Source organism: Rattus rattus, chromosome 14, assembly GCF_011064425.1.
Source record: "Rattus rattus isolate New Zealand chromosome 14, Rrattus_CSIRO_v1, whole genome shotgun sequence".
In the NCBI taxonomy this organism is placed as follows: domain Eukaryota; kingdom Metazoa; phylum Chordata; class Mammalia; order Rodentia; family Muridae; genus Rattus; species Rattus rattus.
The window spans coordinates 12,114,771-12,133,948 of NC_046167.1; the positions used below are offsets into that span (position 1 = coordinate 12,114,771).

General features: G+C 45.4%; 1 protein-coding gene and 1 pseudogene across 1 annotated transcript in view; both read right to left on the reverse strand.

Moving 5' to 3' along the window:
- Positions 1–229: 229 nt before the first annotated feature.
- LOC116883812 lies at positions 230–725 on the reverse strand (annotated as a pseudogene).
- Positions 726–3,601: 2,876 nt separating this feature from the next.
- Cdc123 (cell division cycle 123) overlaps positions 3,602–19,178 on the reverse strand; it is a 42,516-nt gene continuing 26,939 nt past the window's right edge. Inside the window, exons 8-13 of the mRNA XM_032885029.1 lie at positions 16,317–16,392; positions 14,554–14,676; positions 13,668–13,696; positions 7,145–7,273; positions 4,667–4,804; positions 3,602–4,202 (exon numbers count right to left, since the gene is read on the reverse strand). Coding sequence (XP_032740920.1) covers positions 4,176–4,202; positions 4,667–4,804; positions 7,145–7,273; positions 13,668–13,696; positions 14,554–14,676; positions 16,317–16,392 — 522 coding nt within the window. The 3' untranslated portion in view covers positions 3,602–4,175. The remainder of the gene's footprint in view (positions 4,203–4,666; positions 4,805–7,144; positions 7,274–13,667; positions 13,697–14,553; positions 14,677–16,316; positions 16,393–19,178) is intronic.

Consider the following 19,178-nt stretch of genomic DNA (forward strand, 5'->3'; position numbering starts at 1 on the left):
GGCAGGCAGAGGTGTTGGAATGCAGATGATCTCCTGGACATTATCGTGTATTTAACATTTACATTAGGGTTATTGGCCACATTAAGTTTACTAAGGAAACTACACACACATTTTAAAGCAAAACAAGAGGTAAAGTCCAGTTTCCTCATCAGGAAAATTGATGTGAAAGTTGAATGTGTTTTATACCCAGAATCGTACTGTTCATGTTTCAGCATATTTTGCGTGGGTCTTTTTTTTTTTTTCTGGATATGAAAATTTATTATTCTGTTTCCATTGTCAAAATTTTATGATCTTGGTCTTTTCCTTCTTGCCTTTGTACAGAGCCAAAGAGATACAGTGGTTACTTTAACCACCTTAAAAAAAGCGGACTCCAGGAATATCACCCACGGCATGGCCTTTGCGTACCAAATCCAGCAACCAGAACTTCATCATTTTCCTCAATGAAGTTCAAGCAACCGTCATTGGGCACGAACGCTGTGATCTTCTTGCCGTTCTTAATGAGCTGTATGTACCCTGACACACTTCCGGATGGCAGAATTTGGCTGTTTGGCTTCAACCCCTACTTTTTCCAGCACAATTCCCTTTGCGTGAGAGGTACCCCCAAACGGATTGGCCTTCAGGGCTGTGCCCAAGTGGGCTTTCTTATACTGTTTGTCATGCCACTTCTGGTCCCGTCGGTGACTGCAGAGCTTCTGGGCAGTACGGAGACCATGACACTTACCCATCTTGCCATCTAGTCTGGCTTCCACATCTGCACTTTTTCCTCATGACTGTGTGTTGTACAGATGTATGTGATGCACTCTCCAGTGTGTGCGTAACCCTGTGCATCTACCAGAATAGACCAGAATAGGACGTTGTGACTTCCTTCATTGCTCTCTGCCTGCTGCTGTGAGATAGTACTTCTGGGCCCAGAGCTTGCCGTCAGTTAGGCTAGCAGGCCAATGAGCTCCCAGGATCTGTCTGGCTTTGCTCCAAATCCATGAGTAACAGGCAAATACAGCCTCATGCTGGGTTTTACATGGGTGCTAAGGAGTCTATTCTGCTGGTGGCCTGCTCACCATGAAAAGGTCCCAAGGAAAGGCAGCAATGGGGTATGGAGTCAATGAAGAGGCCAAAGTTTGATTATCTTTAGCAATTTTTCTTTTGTTTAAAACTCTTTGCCATCCTAAGGCCAAAAGCCATTGACTTCTGGTAATAAACACATGGTAAAGCACCATGTGAATTAAGGAAAAAAGCTCAATTGGTAGGGCTCCCTTCTCTGTGTGTGGTTCAAGGACCTGGCAAGAAGCTTGGGCTCATTAACTATTTGTGAGCCGGAGAGAAAAGGAAGGAAAGAAAGAGAAATTCATTTACACAGACAATATGTACAGACACATATACATTCATACATACATACTTTCTGGCTGGACCCAACCACCTGTCCACCTGTTTGAATCAACTCCACAAGTAATCATGCATGCTCACATACATACATATATACACATATACCTACACATGTACATATAGACAAATAGACACACATATTTAGGTTTGGTAGATGGATGGATGGATGGATGGATGGATGGATGGATGGATGGATGGATAGGGCAGAGTCCCCCAAGTCACCACTTTATTTTCTCTGTCCTTTTTATAGGCAAAAGTTCTTAGAAAATTACCTTACAGATAAAATGTTATACCAAGGAGATGTTGATATTGAGTTCAAAGCTCATTCTAAGTTCAAAGCAACAGTTTCACACAGCCTCGCTTTATCATAGTGCACACCTGTGGCTTCATCCTTGGACCTGACCTAGAATGTTTTTCCTTGATTACAAATTTGTCTCGAGCCTACTTCTCTTTTTAAGTGTGATTGTGAAGGCTCATTGTATTCCTTATTATGCAGCTTTTACTTACTATTTTATAAGAAATGAGCACATTCTATATTTGATTCTAACTTTATTTCTGGCAAAACAACTAAAACCATTAAAACTTCCTTCCAAAACTTACTTGAATCACGTCAGGAATTCTACAAAAGCAGTAATTCATCTAAACAGCATTAATTCACGAAAGTTTGTCTTTGCGTCAGTTTGCAGGAAGTCTGCTCAATGCGGTGGGCTGATGTGCAGGAATCCTTAGGCTACCTAAGAGTGACAGGAAAGGCATGTTGGCCTCAAGAAGCCACTCTGAGATGAAGTCTCTTGGGGCCTTGCCTCTCAGAGCTTACCTGTTGTTACCTGTTATCATGCAAAAAATGGTGGGCCATCTCCAGGAAGTCACCCGCTAGCCTTGGCCTCACGAGATGGCTCCTGACACTACTTAGTCCTTTATGCTTTCAGCAAGTGTTCTTACCCACCAAACCATCTCCCTTATATATTTCTGAACCAGTAAGACACCATTGGACAGAGCCAGTTTCCAGAGCTAAATTCAAATTAACTCCTAATACTAACACTAATTTCCCTCTACCATGGTTGAGGTGCCCCTGCACAATAAAAAAAAATTTAAAAAATTAAAATAAAATAAAATAAAAACCCTGTAACATTTCAAATCACATTTACCACAAAGAATTATTTCTTAAAGGCGGTTGATGTGCTGAGCTCAAAAGAACAAAACAACAACAAAACCTTTAAGTCCTTATGTGTGACGTCCTACGTGCTCAGAAAGGGGTTTGCATTCTTGTTTATGCAGAGACACGCCTGCAATACTTACAAAAGTTTTTGGCAGCACACTAGACGGGCAGCCTGGGAAGCTAATGTCTCTTCCTTCCAGTCACCTGGGCAGACAGTGAGTCCAAAGCAGATGAGGGCTCCTTTAGGGAAGAATTACTAAAATGATGGACTTTTAAGAAAAGCAACTCTATCGACTTCCAGAGTCCAATATATTTTTTAAAAAGCCAAAGTACAATTAAGTCTGGTAGTTTCACTAATATGTGTTGTTACATATGAAAGATGTCTTAGTAGCTTGATGGTGAGAAATGTCTTACCTGTCCTTGTAGCTCTAGGCTCAAGCTGTGGTTAAACTCAAGGTAAATTATAGGGGAATTCTCAAGTCGAGAAACGTATTTCCTATTCTAATTAATTTCTACTTGTACATGGAAAAGTAAAGAATAATCCATTTTATTTCATTTTAAGTTTTGCTCACTGTGTCTGTGTGTCATCGTGGTGTGGATGTGAATGCAGGGACTCGGGAACTCAGAGACCACATGCAGAAGGCAGTTTTCTCTTCAAGGCTTTCGGGGGGTCAAACTAAGGTCATTAGGCTCTCACCAACCCATACGCCTTTAGTCAGCAACAGCGTCCCACGTTTCATCGGCATCATCATACATACGGATCATTACGCTTTGCTCTCAGCCATCCCCTCCCAGGTGTCCGAGGCCACCCCCATCTCCCAACCCCCCAACCCGCCCAACCCCAGCTGCTCCCTTTCTTCCATTCAGTGCTCACATCTGCTCTCCCTTTATATGACATCTACTTCCAGCTCCCTTCACACTTCAGTTAAGCTCTTGTCCTCCTCTCATGGTATCTTACTATTTTTGTAAATCATAAATGTGACCACCTACCTTGCAGGTATAAACATGAAAACAGAGAAATATAGATAGATCTAAACAGAATGAACCATAGAGCAAGTATTTCGTAGAAAGTTATTTTATTTTCAGAACAGTGTGTGTCTTAGCATAGTAGCCGTGAGCAGACGCCATGACCAAGACAACTCTTATAAGAACAACATTTCACTGGGGCTGGCTTACAGGTTCAGAGGTTCAGAGTTTCAGTCCATTATCATCAAGGTGGGAGTATGGTGGCACCCAGGCAGGCATGGTGCAGGAGGAGCTGAGAGTTAGCTGAAGGTAGCTAGGAGAAAACTGACTTCCAGGCAGCTAGGACTAGGGTCTTAAAGCCCACACCCACAGTGACACCCCTACTCCAACAGGCCACACCTCCTCATAGTGCCACTCCCTGGCCCAAGCATATACAAACCATCACAGTGTGCTTCCTTGTGTTTAAGATCTATTTATTATATTGTTATTTCTTTTACAAGTACCAAAGGTCCTCCATCTTTCTCCGGGTAAACATACACGAATATAAAAGCTGATGATTTTGCATACTGCCCACCCATCTGCACCTAGTTTGGGTCACTGGAAAGTTGTGTTCTATATGAGGCTTCTGAAAAGCTGTTTCCCTCTTGACTTATTCTCCAAGCAGCGCTCAGTCGTCCTCTTGCTGATTTCTTTTCTGTCAGAGGAAACCAAGAACATGTTGAAGCAGCATATTCTAACTGACCACTGTTACTTTCAGAAAGTGAAACTTTCTAAAGGTCTAGAAATTATGGAAAAGACAAATCTGTAACTAGCTTGATAAGCTGGCTAAAAAGCTTGATTATCTGGACACCCTAGGACAGCCCTCGGGCATCCTTATCACACAGGTACACACAGGCCCAGTCACAATCACCGTGTGGCAGCAGAAGACACGGGCTCTCCGGGCCTCGTGACAACGTGCACACTTCAGGGCCAGTGGAATGCAGCCTTCCTAAGTGACCGTGTGCCGTGAGAGTGCCTCTGTCATCCCAATGACAAACCACCCCTTCATACTCAGAAAGCGGCCAACGCCTTCACTGCGGCTCTTTAATCTACGACCATCAAGTAAAGGTCCAGGGGGCCCCAACTTGGAAGGATGTCATACACTTCCATGGACTTTACCAGCTTAAGAAAATCTATGAGCTTGTGAGCATCTTCCCCGGTGGAAAGGTCTACGAAGTCCTTGGGCAGGCCGTAGCTCAGATAGGGGCTGGGCTGGACCGTGACTTCACTGTTTGTACAACGGAAGGCTGGAGAATCCTTTGCAAACAGAAAACAGGAAAGTCTGTCATTTTGTTTTTGAAGGTCTATTTTCCAGACTAAAAGAATGATGAGCGCACAATTTCAATGCCATTGTTCTCGTCTGCACCAGAGCAGGAAGAAAACAAGACCCAAAGTTATCTAGGGGAGGATGGTTGGTGTCCAGCAGAGGAAGACGAAACGGGAACTAGAAAACGTTGGGACCAGGAAGCCCTAGAAAGCAGCCACATCTTACAGATAAACCAGTCACCTGGCAAGCGTCATTGGCAGTTTGCTGGACTTTGTTCTGGGAATAGGGAGTAAGTGGTGGGACGGGAGACAGATGGTCAGTACGTGAGTAGGAACGTGAGCTAGACTGTGTCACACAGGGAGAGGTGACTATGGACATGAAGAACTGTGCGACGTGCTAAGAGAATGAACAATGAGGGTGACCTCGCTAGGGACATCTGGGCTAAGAGCAGCCTCTGAGGCAGCTAGAGCACAGACTTCCCACAGAGATGGGCTTCTTAGGTTTCCAGAGTAGAGGGAAGTGTTTGTCCCTGTGGTCCAGGGACAAGCAGGGCGTATGCTGGGGAAGAAGCCAGAACCAAGTGCGGTCCAGTCCCAACCTCTAAATTTACAGGTAAACAAGAGAGTGTGCACAGGTAAATAAGAGAGTGTGCACAGGTAAACAAGAGAGTGTGCACAGGTGAATAAGAGAGTGTGCACAGGTAAACAAGAGAGTGTGCACAGGTAAACAAGAGAGTGTGCACAGGTAAACAAGAGAGTGTGCACAGGTAAACAAGAGAGTGTGCACAGGTAAACAAGAGAGTGTGCACAGGTAAACAAGAGAGTGTGCACAGGTAAACAAGAGAGTGTGCACAGGTGAATAAGAGAGTGTGCACAGGTAAACAAGAGAGTGTGCACAGGTAAACAAGAGAGTGTGCACAGGTGAATAAGAGAGTGTGCACGGAGGTTAATCCTGTAAAACCACTTCTGTTCAACAACTCTGTCTTTCCTACTTAGCTTACGGCCTCTTCCCATCTCTCAATTCAATGGCTGCCTTTAAAACAGCAACAGTGACAAAAGCCCTTCACTGGTTGACGTGACAAACATGAGCAGGGCACTGTGCTGGCCCACAGACACCAAGGATAGGAGAGACCCCGTCCTGCGGAAACCTGAGTCTAATGCAGGACGCAGCACATCAGCAGGTACTGGAAATGGTGTGGCAAGGACCGCATCAGGCTGAGCGCTGATCTGACGCAGAGGTGCAAAGGAAGGGCCGAAGACGGCCCAGGACAGAGGAACCATGAAAGTAAAGGAAAGATGAGCGAGTACGACACACTCCTCGTGAAGGCAAAGAAGCCAGAGAAGCAGAGACAGAGTGTGAGTCTCTCAGGAGAAGCAGTGGTGTAAGAGCAAGAAGGCGCCTGCTTGGCATGTCACTAAGAGAAGAGCTGTGTGTCCCTCACCAGGGATCAAAAGTTACTTAGGGTCCTTGCAGGGCAGGGTCTACAGAGAGGTAGGATGGAAGCCGGCTGCCACAGGACTGAGGAAAGAGCTGACAAAGTGAGGAGGGCAGGTCGTAAGAGACTCGGGATGTGGGCCGCCGTGAGACACAGCTCAGAAGCGCTTACAGCTGGACTTACTCAGGGTCCTGGCTGAGCGTGAGCATGGCCGGGAGGGTCTTTACTTGAACAAGGGCAACTTAACTGCAGCTACCACTCAATATGACTCTTCCTCTCCTGGCAACCATTAACTTTGCCTACAGCTCCATAGGCAAGCATCTAATATAAGTTTAAGGGTAGAAAAAGGTAATACAAATTTATTTAAAGAAAGGCTAACTGTGAAGATGGGAGAAGGGAAGAGTGTGAGTTAATAAAAAAAAAAAGAAATTAGGATGGGATCTGCAAGAACTGGCTGAACCCCAATGGACAGGAGCGGACAGAAAGGAGGCTGAAAACCAGACAGCTCAAGGCTCAGGAGGGCAGGCAGGGGTCAGCTCTGCAGACAACTGCGCTAAGCAGTCTCTGCTTTCGAGAGGAACTGAAAGGATCTGCTGAGAGGAACAGCGGCTGGAAGAGAGAGGAGCCTAGAGAAGTGGGACCAGCCGGGGGCCAACGGAGAGGAAAGCTGCCCAGGACAGTCGCCATGAAGGCAGAGGTGACGCTGTGAGGGTGAAGGTTTAGAATAAACAGAACACTCAGCTTTCCGGGTAAGGACTGAGCCGCAAGGACACCCAGTTTAACACTGTGACAGGAGGGAAGGACTGGCAAAGCTCCATCTCCAGTCCCTTCCTAGTGGTCCAGGTCCTGACTGCACAGGCAAGGGTGCGGTGAGCAGGCGGAAGTGGGGCCTTACCTGCTCCAGAGCGTCCGCCTCACTGTCGTCGCCTCGCAGATTGTTCTCCGACGTTAGCTCTTCCCAAGTAAACAGCAGAGAGTCTGTGACCTCCCCAAAAGGGTTAAAGTCGATCAGCCACACCTTGCCCTGGGACAGACACAACAGAGAAACCCAGCCAAGTGTACAATAAAAGCAAACACAACCTGTATTCTCTTATTTAAAAGGCATTTGCCACTCAGGAGACAGAGGCAGCTAGATCTCAGTGTGGTCAAGGCCAGCCTAGTGTACAGAGTGAGTTCTAAGAGAGCCAGGGCTGTTACACAGAGAAACTCTGCTCCAAAAACAAAACAAAGCAAAAGGCATTTTCCTATATTTTCCCTGACAGACCATCAGTGTTGCATTTATTCTGTGTGTAGGACAGAAATTGAAGGCATGTGAGGGAAAGATGACGAAGATTCTATCACCCTCTGAAAGGCTTTCTTGTCTTCAGAGACAGGCTACCAGGCACTCGGCTAAGGGAAGAACTCTCCAGCCTGTTCAACTATCTAAGAGTCGGAACACCTCAGGGGAAAGTGATCGGTTAGACCTATGTGAACTGGGACTGTGTGCGAACCTAGGAAGTCAGAGTCAGTGCATTCGACTGCAGAGACATTTAGGACATACAGCAAGCACGCTTCCTTGACATCTTTATCTCTGTTCTTCTGGTTTACGCTCTCTCATGCTCCTCCCCCACTTCCCAACCTGTGTGTGTGTGTGTGTGTGTGTGTGTGTGTGTGTGTGTGTGTGTGTGTGAATTTGGACATGCCTAAGGAGAATGCTGAGACAGCATTTTAAATCTAGGTAAAACACAGTTTTGGAGGAGAAGCCCTAACAGGGCTTGCTTCAGAAATATCCAGCCAATGGAGCCATTTCAGGTTTTCACCATGTGTCCCCAAGAGAAGTACTACCAGTTTCTCTTGCCGTTTGAGTCATTTGCACACATCAGTCTGGCACCCAATTCTATATTCTTAGATGATATAAAATAATACTAAGTAATAGTAGCCATTGCTCAGCCTGGTATAATGCCAGATTTGTTTAGGGAGCTATTAGGATGTTTAAGAAAAGACGAAATTGGATCCACGCTGCAACAGGTAAGTGAACAAAATACCATGGAGATCAAAGAGACATCACAAAGCAAGAGATCAAACTACAGGAGCTGAGGATGGAGATTTACATCTATAATTCACAGCAGTCAGGAAACTGAGGTGGGAGAGCCTTGGCTCAAGGTCAGACTGGGTTACTTGGAAAGATCTTGTCTCAAAATAAAACAAAACAAGAAAAACCAACCCAAAACCACCCCCCCATATAACCCAGCAATATTCTGTATATAAGGCAGCTAAACATAAAAACATTAAAAACAAAGAATAATTCAAACCAATCTGAGCCGGCAGCACTATTAATATGAGATAAAATATATAATGAAAACCACACAAAAGCCCATTTGGCATTAGGACTCGAGCTGGTCCCTCCTTAATGGTAAGATTCCAGCTGAAGTGATCTGCTGGTTACTCTAACTGTCAGCCTGACTGGACGGAGAGATACCCCGGCGCCAGGGGAGACACACTTTGGACTACACCGCTGAGGCGTGGCCATAGACGACTGCGACAAAAGACAGCTCCTGAAGAGAAGACCCACGCTGGGTCCCGGCCCCACACAAACTCCAGCGCAGCTCTGTTCCTCGGCCCCTCTCTCTGTCCCAGGCCCCAAAGGCTCACAGTGACGGGGCTTAGTGGCCACGGTCAGGAACCTCGGAAAAAGGGAGCCAAAGCCCACACTTCCTCCTTTTATTTACATCGTGTTTCATCAAAATAGAAGACTTAGTGTCATCTAAGAACACGACTTCAAAATATAATACTTAAAAACCAACACAATTAGAAACCAAAAGATTTTAACACACATAGTTGTTCAGTAACCAATAAATCAAGTAGCCAAAAGAAAAAAAAATTGCCAAGTCTTTTCCATGTGAAAAAGTCTACATAGAAAAACAAACCAATAGCACGAAGAACTCCGGCCAGCATTGCGCCTGTGCATCCCCTCCCCTTCCCCGAAATGTGTTTGATCTGAAAGAGACGCACGTTTCCCCCAAGCTACTGACTTCAGCAACAAGCCTGGTCTAGATCCGGGCATCGGCAGAACACGGCATACACTACACGTCCTTTGGCAGGATCGAGTGACAAAGCCAAACTCACAAGAGCAATTCTCCAAGTTACACAGCATCCTGCCCAGAGCAATGAGTCAAGTTAACAGCAATACAGGTCACAGCTGGGAAAACTAAAAGACAAAACCCACTTTCTAAGACTCTAAGTAAGAGGCAGATGGATCTCTGTGACTTCCGGGCCACCCTTGTCTACACAGAGAGCTCTAGGCTACCTAGAGCTACACAGTGAAACCCTGTTTCTCTCTGTCTCTGCCTCTCTGTCTCTCTGTCTCTCTCTCTCTCTCTCTGTCTCTCTGTCTCTCTGTCTCTCTGTCTCTGTCTCTCTCTCTGTCTCTCTCTCTCTCTCTCTGTCTCTGTCTCTCTCTCTCTGTCTCTCTCTCTCACACACACACACACACACACACACGCACGCACACAATGTAAATAAAGATTTTAAATTCTAGCCGTACATCATCACCCCTGAGGGAGCTTCTGAGACTTACCCAGTGCCCCATCCTAGGCTTACAGAATGGGTGGGCCCGGACCTGACGTGCTCACAACAGTTAAGACGACAGCACTGAATCAACTTGCCCACCCACAATAAACACAGACTCGGCAAAGAGTCGCCAGGTACAAACACTTCAGTTACATGTCACGAACCAAACTACTTACAGACCCGAGTTAGCTTTCTACGAGAATAGCCACGAAATAATATATGCAAGGAAGTGTCTACCAAGCTCGGATCCACGTACAAGGAGGAACAGCAAGTGAGTCTTACAATATGGTCTAAATCTCCGAACAGAAACTGTCAGGATGTTTAGACTGGCGCGCTTCTCACTTTTAAAAACGTAACGAGCTTCAGATCCGCATGATCTCAGCTACCATTACTTACGTACTTGTTCAACCTCACTTTAAGAAATCCCTCAACTCTTTTACAGGCTAAGCAGCTGCCTCTACCTGTCAGCCCCACTGAGTCTGGGATCAGGACATTTGCCAGGGACAGGAGGCAGCCTGGCAGGTTCCCACATTTCCAACTGCCAGTATGAAATAACTGGCTTCGTATCTGTACCATGTAGGCAGATAACACTTACCTCACAGCACTATCCAGACTCTAGATACAGAACTAAATGATAATAAGAACCTTCTGAGAAGGGAGCCTATTCTAGACAGAAGGCTGGCTTTACCTTGTTCTAGGTGCCTAGATGCTGCCTGCTGCAGACCATTCCTCACAAACGCTTACACGTCTGCCACGTCCACATTGAAAGTGAAATTCCTCCCTGTCCAAGGTTACCTGGTTTGACGCTTCCTGTGGGCAGTGCAGCAGCTAGCACAGCAGACAGACACGGCTGCAGCTGGCCCTGTGTCTGCAGTGTCCTTAGTAAGAGGCCGAGAAGTGACTCCTGTCTGCAGGGTCAGATTTCTATAAACTCACCCCTGCTTCCCAATTGTCTGAGGTTTCTTTCCACCCAGGTGGAAATTTCCCAAGCATCGTTCCTTGTCTTTACGTCCGTTCATCTATCTTTTTGTCTGTGATTGTGTGCATGTGTGATATGTGTTTACATGTGTGTGCGTACACGCATGTGGAAAGCAGAGCCTTACACCGAGGTGTCTCTCTGCATCTCTGTACTTTACTTACTGAGGTGGATCTCACTGGACCCAGAGCGGTGGCTACTCCAGCTGGCCGGCCTGTCCCAGGGACTCCCGGCCTCCGTCTTTGGAGTGCTGGGTTCACAGGTGCTACGCCATGACCATCCAACTTACATGAGGGTTCTGGGGGCCAGAACTCCACCATCATGCTCCCATCACCAACACTTCACCCTTGCACCATCCTCCCAGCCCCTACCTCGCCTCATTTTATAACCTCCTTTCTAATGCTCAGAAGGCCATCCCTCTAGAAGACAGAGGGGTGAGGCATGACCTAACAGAAGGAAGCAGCTAACAGTGAGTAGGAACATGATTCTCTGGGGCGCATGCTCCTGTGAAAGCCTGATTCAGAGTTGGGTCAGGCATCACTGTTATCCTGGGGAGCAGGAATAAGGCACTGCTGGACAGACATGCGCAAACACTTCTTCTAGAAGCTCAGCCCTCAGGTGGGAATCACAGAGCAATATTAAGGCCGAGGCTTCTCTGAAAAGACCACACGGCCTAGACAGTGAAATCTCCACTCAGGAAGCTTGTGTCATCAGGCTTTTGTTTCTTTCTCGCCAGTGTGCGTCACTTTTAAGATGTTAACTGAAAGCATTAGAAGTTTCTCAAATGAAGACTTAGAGATGGCCAACAGACATGGAAACTGCTCAAACCCCCACCAGTGCAAGTAAATGGAAGCTACAATGAGGTCCTACCTCACCAGCAGAAGCACAAGGATGCCAAGCACTGGCAAGAATGTGGGGAACAGGAGTCCTCACGTACTGAGGGGAGAAGGGACGCTGGTCCAGCCTGGGAAGAACATGGAAGTGACTAAAACCAGGCTCCTAGGAAGGCTCAGCCTTTGAAGACACCTGCTAACAAACCTGACGGCCTGGGTTTGATCCTTGGAAGCCACATGGTAGAAAGACAGAAGCACACTCAAGCATCCATGTTCTCACACGATCCATGTAAATAAAGAAAGACATAAAAACAGACGCACGTGTGACCCAGCATCCCCCATACATCCGAAGACATGAATACCCCAGGAACTGTCCCCATCCCCCATCGTTATTTGCAACGCCAGTCACAGAAGCCTGGAAGGGCAGATGCCTAACAGTCCACCAGCTGATAAACACATAAAGAAAGTGTGACACAAACACAACAGAAGACTGCTGAGCAACGGAAACACTGCTGCCCAGTAATCTGAAGCAGTATGGATGAACTGGAAAGCCTTACGGAAGTGAACTAATGCAGGCGAAGGCAAATGTCAATGATCTCAGTCATGAAATCAAACCAGGGATCTCACACAGGCAAGAGTAGAAAGCCGGCTACCAGAGGCTGGCATGGGGAGCCACATGGGCAGAAGTTCATCAATAGAAGTTCTGATATGTATTGCACACAAGGGTGACTACTGGGACATCCAACATTGTGATTCTGGGATAGGATACTGTCACCTCAAATGTGTCAGGTCACATTTCTACCTATGATGATGTACTGTGCAGTCAGTGAACTCACTTCAGTGAAGTGAGAACGCTTTGAACGTCCTTACCATAAGGAAATGGCAAACATTTGAGTAGGAACTATTTTGACTTCACATAGAATGAGATCATGTGGTACTTGCCCTCTGCCTAGATTAATTCACTTCTACAAGACTTTCCAGAACTAAACATTACAGTATAGAAACATTAAATTCATATATGTTTTGTGTTTTTATGTATTGGATAAAAAATGAGTTTAAGTTAAAAATGTTAATCTGGGGAGATAACTCAGTTGGTAGAGTGCTTGCCTCACAGTCCTGGGGACCCAAGTTGATCCCCAGAAACCACAGAAAACATGTGAGGCATGGTTGTTACCCATTTTACCCCAGCACTGGGGAGGCGGAGGCAGGAAGGCCCTGAGGCTCACTGAGCAGCCCGCTTTATTAACTGCTGAGCCGGGCCAGTGACAGCTGCTGCTCCAGGGAAGGCGGGCAGCATTGCTAAGCTGACACCTGGGGTTGGCCCTTGGCTCTGCACAGCCCACACGAATACACACACTCATGTGCAATGTGCAGCCTTCCAGATGAATATGAATGGAAACGCACACTCGAAAATAAATGTAAACAAATTTACATCTTCGCTTAAGTAAGTCACACAAAGAACATTTTAGCTGACTTGAGAAAATGTAAGTACCAAATGACAGATTCCTGCTCTTAAGTGTGTACAATGAATTCTTTTCAGTAGGCCCAGACCTCCCAAAAAGTGTGAAGGACGTAAGTAGCCACTTATTCGCTTGTTCTATTGCTAGTCCTACATTTAGGGAACACCCTGTCATCCCAACACACAGGAGGCAAAAGCAGGAGTGTCATGAGTTCAAAAGCAACCTGGTTAAAAATAACAAATTCCATCTGGGCACACCTTCAATCCCAGCACTCAGGAGGCAGAGGCAGTGGATATCTGAGTTTGAGCACAGCCTGGTCTACAGAGTGAGTTTCAGGATAGCCAGGACTACACAGAGAAACACTGTGTTTAGAAACAAAAACAAAAACAAACAAATTCCAGACCAGCTGGAGCTAAATTCACAAAAACAAGCGCACTGAGTTTATTCATGTTGGGTATGCTACTGCAAGGCGTAACCTTGCAGTGTGAAGTCCACAGACTTGAGAACACAGTTTGAGCAACAGGCCCTTCAGGAATTGAACGGCCATGTGCTGTGATCACCATTCTTAGTTTTAAAGCAAGTTAACTACACTTTACTTACCCTACTGTCTCTGTATATATCGAACACAACTGTAAAGAAGAAAAAACTCAGTTACTAATAAATAAGCAGCTAATTTTATAATCTAAATCTCTCTTTGAAAATTCAGGTGCACTTTGTTACTAAATACTGCAGAGTTTAATTGGCCTTGTGTACTTATGGGGGCCCACACTCTTTAGCACTGGGAAACTGAGGCAAGAGGACTGCTGCAGGGTCAAGGCCAGTTGGACTGCAGTGTAAGGGTCTGCCTAAAACGACAATTAACAGACTCATTGGTGAAGTAAAAGTCCAACTGTAAGGTCTCCTGATGCTTAAAAATGCAAACCAAACAGTGACAGAGTCTGAACGAGTTGCTTGCATGGGCAGAAGAAGCCGTCACCAGACAGAGACCAGTGACAGGAACTCCCATCACATACCTGAGGTGTGAAAGGAGTATAGCAAACACCTCATAAGAAAGTACGGAATGTTTACGAGACAGCACGATCCATCTTCTCTTAATTAAATATGCCGTGGAACCCAGTCTTGGCAAGTACAAAGGACGTGGTGGGTTAGTTCTATGCTATCTGAAAACTCTCTTACACACCACAAACTTTCAGGTCCTCAAAACAACCCCCAGCTGTTTGCCCTGCAGCAGCTACTGCCTCAGATAATAGACAGAAGCTGAAAGGAAGAAGCTCCCGGCTCTCCAGACGGTATCTCCGAGCACGGTCCCACTGCCTTGGTATTGAATGACATTATCTAATTAAATGGGGTGAAATGAACACAAGTCATCAGTGACACCATGGTAACATCATAAGAGGCTGGGGCACAGAACTCTGAGCTGACGGACCACGGAGGCTCGGCGACCACCGCCAGGTCGCACTCCATTGCACCAATAGCGAATACTCACAGTCTTCATCTAAGAATTTGTACTGCAGGTGTTCCTTGAAAAAGTCTTGAATGCATCTGCAAATTTCTTCTTTTTGCTTAGAAATATGATCATAGTACTGCGTGTAGTCCCTCTGAGAAATACCTGATGAGAGAACATCCGGTAGCTGTTATTACGCCATACCCATAAACAACAGTTAATGTAATTCAGTGATCAGGGCCACTGAAGGTGGCCAGATGACCGTGCGGGTGAACATGCAGTACAAACAACTCAGCTAGAGGTCCCTGGACAGGTGCAGCTCAGACCCGTGTTGCCACACACTCTTAACGTGGGAAGGAGTTATTTTATTTAGCAGGGTGGAGAGGGTTCAGTCACAAAAAGGCTTAGTGAAACCTCCAAGTGGCAATTCTAAGCATGTGCACACGGGCACCTGCTGCCGCTCTCACTCTTAAAGACAGTCTCTGCGAATCTACGTCCTCTTCTGGGGGTGACCACAAGTAAAGGAGCCCCCACACCTGCTGTGATCACCCTACTTCCTTGTTTTGGGAAAGGTAATTTGGCTTCAGAGCCTCACTTTCAATTGCTGTAGAGAAAGGCTTCCGAGTCCTCAGTCACACACAGAGTCTCCCTCTTTAGCACTTAAACTGTGGCACATGGAACCGTTGAACACCTACGTTTATCTTAGTTATAAGATAAATTCAATGAGAAGTGGTGAGCTGATATTCAATTACATGACCCTTGGCCCACAAACTTTATAGAAAACATATAGAAACTGGCAAATATTTTAAAAGAACAACTTATCTTCGGTCCTTAGCGAGTAATTGATAGCTAACAGAATAACTTCAGAGGTAAGAAGAAATGTACCTGTTTGTTTCGTGTATTTTCTTTTGCTCGTGTAATAAACAGCACCCTAATAACAGGGGACTGTAGGGCCTAGAGAGATGGCTCAGTCAGGAGTATGTCTGCCTTACAGGAGACTTGAACTTGGTTCCCAGCACCCACATTAAGGCATTATGACTCCCTGCAGCTTCAGCACTGGGCAAATCCAACACTTCTGGCCTGCATGGGCGTCTGCACACATCCCACCCACACACACACATACACATTAGTAAATAAAGTAAATCTTTAAAGAAGAGAAGGTGGTTAAAATTTAGCTTTTGATGATGTTTATTTTACAATCAGCACCTTACTGCCAGTAAAACAGAAGTTTCTAACAAGAAGTGGGTACTGGTGCGTACACTGGTGGTAAAAACTGTTGTCTCCTCCATCTCGAGAGGCCAGACAGGGTCAACAGCGCCCTGTCCGAGTTACTGGGGTTATTTCCCATCAGAAGCTTGCCTTTCCCTTTGGTTATTTTAATTTTCAATGAAACATGGTAAGTGTATGTATATGACATTCTGACATGTGATCAAAATAATGGTAAAATTAATATATTCACACAATGAAATACAACTCAACCATAAATATGAAATTCTAAAATTTACGGCGCAGTTGTCTTCCTCTTTTACAGTTTATTATTTACTTGTTCGTGGGTACACGAGTGTGTGAGGGTCTCACACTTTGAGTAAGCAGGAGCACATGGAGGTCAGAGGAGTAGTTGCTTCTCTCTACTGAGCGGGATTGGCCTCACGTCTCAGGCTGGGTGACCATTACCACAGCCACCCTGCCAGCCATCCTCTGCTGAAGGCCACTTTGGGGAAAGGGCTGTAACGGAGCCCGTGCCTAGCATGGACCAGGAAACATGCACACACTAAAGATTACCTTCAAGGACAAAAAGAGCTCACCAATAAGCTTGTTTTCCTTGACAAAACATCGGAACTCAGCCCCAGGGATTAATTCACACCATTTTCGGAGAACAAGCTATAGACAAAGGAATAAATATGACATAAGTATATGAGAGGTCCTTTCATGTGAAGACCTTATTACAATGACTGCCATTAAAAGTGGCTTTGTGATAAAGAGGCCACCTAACAGGAGAGGTGACGACCTTGTCAGAACTGGGGTTTAGGTCGGCTTAGTGGTTGAGCACTTGCTTAAGAAGCCCAGAGCCCTAGGAGCATCCCAGCCAGAGCGTGTGCATCAGTTTGAGAATCAGAGACAGATAAGGAAGTCAAATCTCACCACCACTGTCACAAGCTGCCCCGTTGCTTGCATATTATGTGCCTCTTAAAGAGTGTCTGTCTGTCTGTCTTCTCAGCACTGCGGACCTGGGTTCAATCAGCAGCACAACTGTTTGTAAAGCTTTAATATGGTGTATAAACTACTTATGAGAGTCTCAGTTTCCCTCTTCTTACAAGAAAGGGAAAGACCAAAATGTTATAACTGAGGTCACCGCTGAGTAGTGGTTCCTCAATTTTTCTGATATTTAAATTTTCTGGTAATAATTTTCTCTTCTCAGAGAAAAGTAAGTTTTTTTATTAAATTTCTAAAGACTTCCAAATGCATTGAGTCATCCTTTATTACTGTGAGCTCTGGGTCTAACCTTGCAAATGTGGTATTTTACAAACACAGGGGCTGGGGACATGGCTCTGTAGCTAAGAGTACTTGTTGTTTTTGCTGAGAACTGGGTTCAATCCCAGCACCCACATGGTGGTCTACAACCTCCTATGACTCCAGTCCTAGGGCAATCTCATGCCCTCCTCTGATCTCTGGGGGAACCAAGCACACATACGGTGCATAGGCACATTTGTAAACACTCATACATAAAATAAAGTGAACAAATTAAATGAAAAATATTAAAAACAAACAAAAACCCTGTGAGCCTCAAACTAAAAATTATATATTCTTACATATTAAAAGTCGATCCTGGGGTACGAGTGTGTATGTAACATGGCTATGGTCATTTTTAATCTAGCAACAAGTTAAGCAAGTGTGGTACACTGACAGCAATAAGTAACACAGTAGTTGGTTTTCAAAAGTACAAAATGGTAAAGCCGTTCTCCTTGCCCAGTTCTTCTGTTGTCCTCAGAAGCAACTGGAGCTGTCTGGTTCCTGTTTGTCTTCCTAGACGTGGCCCAGGAACCCGTACACAGCAGATGGAAATATTTTTAGGATCCACAGGCAGAAGCATATGCTACCCGGGACTCTGCTTGCAGCATTTTCCACTTTGATGTCGAGGACATCACTTCCCTAGCTTTAGCTCTAATGTCTTACCATGACGATGCTAATCAAAACAGCAAAGGACTGGGAGGTAATCTTAGCCTTAGACACCAGCATTCCAGTCAGCACTACACCTCAGCAGACGACCAAAGAGCAATCTGCGGTTCCTGTGCCCCTAGCACCAAGTCCTAACACGTAACAGGGGCTTCACAGTAGCTGTTCAGCAAAACGGTAGATCTAAATATGCGATGTGCATATTAACAGTGTTATAAAAGACTGAACAACGGCATGGGAAAATCCACTCTGGAAGCCTGCACTTGTGTGTCAAGACCCCAGTAACAAGCACTCTAAGATCTACTAACTATTTAGTGGCCTAATAAACAACAAATTCAATGTACCACATATGCAACATATTCATAGAAGATCTGTCAATATAAAAATATTCAATATAGTGGGTATCAGTGGAACATTTTTCTTCATGATGCTAGGGACAAACCCAGGACCTAAAGCACGGCATACAAACATCTCACCACTAAGCTGCAGCCCAAGTCCCTAGACAAATCTTGAAAGCTCATATACATCTAGAGATATCTAGAAGCAAATAATGAAGAGAGAAATTTTAATCATGGTACTAATTCTAAGATATTATAAAACCAAATATAAAAATGTTTTACAATTAAAAAGCAAAGATGTCCAGTTACTCAAACTTTTCAGAAATACTGTATTTTGACAGTGCATATTAAAAAAGCATCAGGAGTAATTACAAGTGGTAGCCTACTATGCAGCCTTTAAAGGCTAAGAAGACCCCAGAATCAGTCAGTAGGTTAAGGATCAGCTGGGTTTAAGAATCGTGCCCACTGAGAGTGTCTATGTGCACTTCTCACACGGCGGAGCAAAGCCTGGCGTTTGCAATGACTCCAATCGCTCCTAACTCAGGCATGGCGCTCATGGTGTTAAGAGTGAGGATATTGCTGCTCTCCGCTGTGCAGTTTGAGTCTGGGACGCCCACTACAGGCTCCTGCTTTTTGGTTCCCAGCTCACGGTGCCATTTTGAAAGCTATGGAGGAGCCAGTAGGTGGTGGCCGTGGCTGGCAGGCACTGGTCCTGAAGGCACAGACTCTGAACAAGATTTGATTGGGTGAAAAGTATAAAGGTATTTATGTTATTTAAGAATTTGTATATCCTCTGTGTATAGGATATATATCCTAATATAGAGTCTATAAATAGTACGTTTTCCTTTTCTTTCTGTGGTGGCTTGCATAAGAATGGTCCCAATAGGCTCCCAGACTTGAATGCTTGGTCACCAGGGAGTGGCCCTATTAGGACGTGTGGTCTGATTGGAAGAAGTGTGTCCTGGAGGGTGAGCTTTGACGTTCCACATGTCCGAGCTAGGCCCAGTACGTGTCGTCTGTCTGTCTCTGTCTGTCTCTGTCTGTCTCTCTCTCTTCCTGCTGCCTGTCCATCTAGACGTAGAACTCTTAGTTACCTTCCTAGCACCATGTCTGCTGCATGCCACCATGCTTCCAGACGTCCTGAGAGTAGACTAA